Genomic DNA, 5947 nt, shown 5'->3' on the forward strand with positions numbered 1-5947 from the left:
GGCCCCGCCCAGCCCCCCAAGTTATTCATTGACTTTGGAAAGCTAGGAGTTGCTCAGCATCCGTGACTGCCAGCCCCGGGAGGTGGGGAGATGGTTGGCCTGGCACTCCCTCGACCCCAACACAGCCCAGGGGGTATTCCTTGGCCCTCTTGGTCTGGACACTACTTTTTCTGTGGCTCCAGACTTGGTCTCACTCATCTCCCAGGCTCCAGCGTCTGCAGCCACACCTTTGCACACTCTGTTCCTTGTGCATGGAACACCCTTCCCACTCATTCATCTGTGTGGTAAGCACCTGCTCATGCTTCAGTACTCAGCTCAAATACTCCTTTTTCCAGGAAACTTCCCCTGTGTTCCCAGGCTGGTTCAGGAGTCTTCTCTGGGAAAGCCCCACCCCCTCACGCCATGCCACGTGCTATCTCTATTAATAGACAGAGGACACCAGATTGTCATTGTCTGCGTCTTCCATTAGACTGGGAGCCCCTTGAGAGCAGAACTCAGGGACTCAGAAATGACCTGGCTCTCGTTCTGTTCTGGCAACTCCCCATGGCTTGTGGAACTAAGACAAGGGGCTAGAGGTGGCAAAGGATGGGTGAGCAGTGCATGAGTGGAACTGGGTATTGAGGCTCCAGACCACCCCCCAGGGGGACCTGTGGTGGGGGAGTGCAGCAGCCTGTGAGCTCCCCAAGTCCTTACACTGGCCACTCAACAGTGACAGGGCTGAGACAATGGGCGGTCTTGTGCCTCTAAGAAGATTAAATCGGCTCAGGTGACCTTGAGGGAGTTACAGGGCTGAACAGGGGCTCTCCCCGCAATGAGGGCAGCCAAGCAGAGCCAGGAGACACTTCTGAGGCCTGGGAGTCTGGAACGAGGGGAGAGGGTGGAAAGATCCTGGTCTCCAGTCCCTCCCCAGCCTTGGTCCCCGCGAAGCCTCCCATAGTCCCCGTGAAGTCTTTCCCACTGTATACCTGATTAGTCTCTCTCAAGTCAGAAGCTACCCCCAGCTGCCCCCAGCCTTGTCACAAGCTGAGTGACTGCTTCAGGGTCACTCTGGCACCCAACCAGGAGCAGTGCATTGTGGAGACGTTGAAGGGGGTTTCACACGTGTTAAGCTCCTGCTATGTGCCCAGCACTGCTCTGAGCACATACCTTCATTATCCCACATACTGCGTCCTGAAGGGGCATTGTACCCATGTCACACGCTGGGGCACAGAGAAGCTGAGTGGTTTACCTAGGGTCACACAGTCAATAAGTGACAGAGCCAGGAAGGCCTGAGGACCCTCACTTGCTCTGAAAATACCATGCCTTCTATATTCTTTGAAGTATGTTGGGAGGAGGGCAGAGCAGCAACAGCTCTGAGAAGTTACCTCTGCCCTGGGGAGCACGTGGGTGAATCTCAGCACTCCCTGGTACATGGAGGGGCAGCCCTCAAGCCTCCTCCTGCAATTCAACAAGCTGCAGTCAGGATTCTAACCAGGTTGCCAGGGCTCCCTGGAGTCTGTGGAATGAATAAATTGAACTAAGGAAGGAATGTATGGACCCTGGCCCAGAACCTTCTTAGAAACTGCCCCCCACTTCGCCCCAGGCTGCCTCCAGGCTTTGGAGATGGGCAGACCTGTATACCAGTCCCCACTCAGCCACTTCCCACCCAGCACCAAATGGGGATGATTTTTCCTGAGACCATGTAGATAAAAACTCTTAGCAGCATTTGTGCCAAGGGTGAGGGAGCCACAGGCATGGGTGGGCAGGGAGACAGTTGCATCCCCAACCACAAGCACGAGTACACCTTCCTATACATATGCAAGACCTCTCATTCCAGGCAGGGCAGGCTCCAGGCAGCTGCTCCCACCAAAACTGAATTAGCCAATGCTGAGCATGAAATGTTCTGGCCTGAATACTCATGGTGGAGAGAACAGTGAGGGCCTCCTCAGTACTCAACCCCAGCGAAGAGGTGGAGGAGCCATGTGGAGCTGAGTGTGCCTGTGTGTGCCTTCACAAACCATCCCTCAGTGTTCTCTATCCCCAACCTCAGCTGATTCCGGTCCTTCAAGAGGGAACAGGGCAGAAATACCAGCTGTGGAGCCAGACCCAGGGTTCCTGCCTGGTTGTGAGACCCAGGGTTCCTGCCTGGTTGTGAGACCCAGGGCAGAATGTGCTCCCTTGAGCAGCCTCAGTTTCCCTTTATGGACAGTGAGGTGATTGAACCCTCAATCAGTTGGGCAATGCCAGGCCCCATGCAGAAAGAGAAGAATCTGGGTAACAGGGACTGGGAGGGGTTTGTGTCTCCTGCTCCTTGAACCCCCAACCAGACCCGATGCCCATCCCAGCTGGCTATATCCGGACCCCCACATTAACACATCATGGCCACACACTAGGGTGGGGCAGTGAGCCCCTATCCCTCAACTTCAGAAATCTTTCCAGCTCCTGAAGCGCCCAGATAGCAGGAAAGACAGTCAACAGCCATGACATATCAGGAAATAGCCTTTATTACAAAAATCTGCATGTAAACAAATAGCCACGGCACTGAACAGCCTCCCTCCAGGGCAGGCACACCCGGGTTGTGAAAAAAGTCAGAGTCCTCTCCCGGCACACAGGCCTGCCCCGCGGCTGCGCTCCGGCTGCTTGGGACGCATATGAGCCTGCGCATGCATCTCTGTGGGCCCAGCCCTCACTGGCCCCTGGCCTCACTGGGCAGCACTGTCTGTCTGTCCATGACCATGAGGTTGGGGGTACCCGGCTGGCAGCTCCGAGGGACCCAGAGTCTGAGCCAGCCCTGAGGCACCTGGGGCAGTTGGCTGGGCCAGCCCACCAACCCTTCCGTCCGTCTCCCACCATACTGAGAGCGGGTGGGACCTAGAGAACCGAGAGGTCGTGGCAGGACTTGGACTTGGCGCGAAAGGCCATCTTGCGGCTGTTACGAGCTACGATGCGGCCCAGGAAGCGCTTCGCCTTTTTGCCAAGGCTCTCTCGCCTCCGGGTACCTGCTTGCCGTCGCGCGTTGGCCTCTTTGCTGTCCCTGCGCAGGCGTATTTGGCGCACGACACCTTCAAACAGCGCCTGGACATTGTGGTGCAATGCCGCTGATGTCTCGATGAACTTGCAGTCAAAGACCACCGCGCAGGCCCGGCCCTCTGTGTGGGTGGGGACAGGGAGGCACCAGTAAATAAAGGGTGGGTGAGTGAGGTGTCCCTTCCAACCCTGGCCACCCATGGAAACTGCCACTCGAGAATTTGCAGGGTCCTCCCCCAAAACACAGAGACCCCAGCTCCGGTACTGAGGGTACCAGTCTCTGCTGCATCACCCAGTAGGCAGAGAGCCTGCGTTTAAGGAGCCCCCAAAACAGTGGCCCTCAAAAGGAGATTCATTTATTGAAATAATTTGAAGCCTGATACTTAAACAAAGTACAACAGTAGTAAACACAGGAAAATGAAAAGTATGTTGGACAACTTAGTTTTTTGTTTTGTTTTGTTTTTTGTTTTTTTTTTTCTGAGACGAAGTCTTGCTGTGTCCCAGGCTGGAGTGCACTGGCACAATCTCAGCTCACTGCAAGCGCCGCCTCCTGGGTTCACGCCATTCTCCTGCCTCAGCCTCCCGAGTAGCTGGGACTACAGGCGCCCGCCACCATGCCTGTCTAATTTTTTGTATTTTTAGTAGAGACGGGGTTTCACTGTGCTAGCCAGGATGGGTCTTGATCTCCTGACCTCATGATCCGCCCACCTTGGCCTCCCAAAGTGCTGGGATTACAGGCGTGAGCCACCGTGCCCAGCACAACTTAGTATTTTTTAATTAGAGGTTATATCATGATGAATGATGCAGTGGATTGGGGTTGCGGGGGCAAGGTCACCAAGTCACTGCTGGGTTCCTCTGAGGGGCTCAGTACCAGGACCCATAGGAAAGGATGCTGAGGCCAAGTGGGACAGGTCTTCCCCAGGGCCAAGTCTACTCTAAGAATGGCCCAGACCTAGGACTCTGACCTCCTGGCCTGTTCCCCTACACTCTCTTACACCCACTTACCCCCAAACCAGCCAGGCCAGGACCAAGAGGGGCAGGAGAGGAGGGCCCTGTGGTCCCCCAGCTCCCCTATCAGATTTGGTTCTTTCCCCACCCCTCTGGGGCCTTCTGGAGCCCAGTGAGCAGGCACCAGCTCTCTCCCATTTCCCTCCCTGCCAGTTTTCTTTCTGAACATTTTTAGCCTCTGATGATCCCCAGGGACTCAAGCTGAGCCAAGACTGCCCGTATCAGGGCCCAGCTGGGCACTCCCTCCCCCTGCAACGTGCCGCCTACTCACCATCCACCGAGACCTCACGAGAGCGCACCAGGTCGCTCTTGTTGCCCACAAGGATGATGGGCACATCATCTGTTTGCCGTGCACGCCGCAGCTGGACCCGCAGTTCTGAGGCCTTCTCAAAGCTGCCCTTGTCCGTCACTGAGTACACGATGACATAGGCATCCCCCATGGCCATGCAGTGTCTGGGCAACCAGCGGCCCCCATCCTGGGGAACACACACACACAGTCTGCCCAACAGTCCTCATGACCCTGACACAAGCCTGGTACTCCCAGACCCCTACCCCAACTCACTCCTCCCTCCCCTGCCCTGGGTCTCAGCCTGTATCCTACCTGCTCCCAAATGTCGTAGACCATGAGTGATGCCTCTTCTCCGTCCACCACAATGGAGCGATCATAGGTGTGCCCTAGGCGGGAGGCCAGTAAACAAGGTTACCAGCTGGCTGTCAAAGCCCCTGCTGCCAGGTTTCCTGTTCTGGCCACACCCTCCAACTCCTCCCCAGAGCCCTCGTCGTCCTCCACTCCACTTGCAGATGCTGGTATGTGGCAACAGCAGTGCCAGGCAGGGAAGTGGGGGCTGGAGGGCATGGTGTGCCTGACCTCTACCCACATGCCCCCCAAGCTAGCAATGTCCCAGGTGGCTGCTCCAATGCCCCCTGCCCTCCTGCTGCTTAGATCGCAAGGTGGCTCTGACCCAGTGGCCTGAGTTAGAATAGTGACTGTCCTGCTCCCTAGGGACCTTGGCCACCTAGGGCTCCTCTCTTAGAAATCCCTCTGGTTGGAAACTCTGACCTGTCCCTGATAGGCAGGGAGGGATGTCTGGTCCCATCCCACAGAGCAGCCATATCTATGCCCTGGCCCTCTACTCTGGGCATTTCTTCCCTACCAAAGGCTGGAGGGGTGTCCCTTCTCCTTTCCTTTCCCCATTTATGAAATGAGTAGGTAGAGGCATGATTCTGAAAGCACCAATAGAATTCCACAGTATTGGCCAGGGGCGATGGCTCACGCCTGTAATCTCAGCACTTTGGGAAGCCAAGGCGGGTGGATCACGAGGTCAGAAGTTCGAGACCAGCCTGGCCAACATGGTGAAACCCCATCTCTACTAAAAACACAAAAATTAGCCGGGCGTGGTGGTGGGCGCCTGTAATCCCAGCTACTCTGGAGGCTGAGGCAGGAGAATCCCTTGAAACCCGAAGGCAGAGGTTGCAGTGAGCCTAGATCGCGCCACTGTACTCCAGCCTGGGCGAAAGAGCGAAACTCCATCTCAAAATAATAAGAATAAGAATAAGAATAATTCTTCCACGGTATTTGCGGCTTTGAGTCCTGGTCTCAGCCCTCAGTCCTAGCCCCGGGATCTCCCCTATCCCGAACAGCTCCATCCGCTCACCTGCTGCCTCTGCTTCGGGCCCGTCCTCCACACCGCCGAAGATGCGCGCCAGGGCGCTCTTGCCCACGCCAGGCGCCCCCAGCAGCAGCACCTTGTAAACGCTCTCGTCTGAGTCGCTGCCCCCTGAGCTGAGTGAGTCCTCAGAGTCCTCGGGCCAGTCCAGCCTGGGACCCTGAGTCCCCGTCCCCACCGCAGCCGCCGCCAGGGACCCGGGGGCCAGCGCCGCCTGCAGGTCGCGCTCGTCCACCGGCATGCTGCGGCGGTGCAGCGGCGGCGCT

At 56.8% G+C, this 5947-nt stretch overlaps 1 protein-coding gene across 1 annotated transcript in view; it reads right to left on the reverse strand.

Moving 5' to 3' along the window:
• Positions 1-2465: 2465 nt before the first annotated feature.
• Positions 2466-5947, reverse strand: part of RRAD (RRAD, Ras related glycolysis inhibitor and calcium channel regulator) — a 4636-nt gene continuing 1154 nt past the window's right edge. Inside the window, 4 exon segments of the mRNA XM_017860256.1 lie at positions 2466-3128; positions 4286-4490; positions 4616-4689; positions 5670-5947. The exon segment at positions 5670-5947 is cut by the window's right edge and continues 27 nt beyond it. Of these exon segments, the coding sequence (XP_017715745.1) occupies positions 2851-3128; positions 4286-4490; positions 4616-4689; positions 5670-5947 (835 nt within the window). The 3' untranslated portion in view covers positions 2466-2850.

Source organism: Rhinopithecus bieti, unplaced genomic scaffold, assembly GCF_001698545.2.
Source record: "Rhinopithecus bieti isolate Rb0 unplaced genomic scaffold, ASM169854v2 scaffold_53422, whole genome shotgun sequence".
NCBI classification, from domain to species: domain Eukaryota; kingdom Metazoa; phylum Chordata; class Mammalia; order Primates; family Cercopithecidae; genus Rhinopithecus; species Rhinopithecus bieti.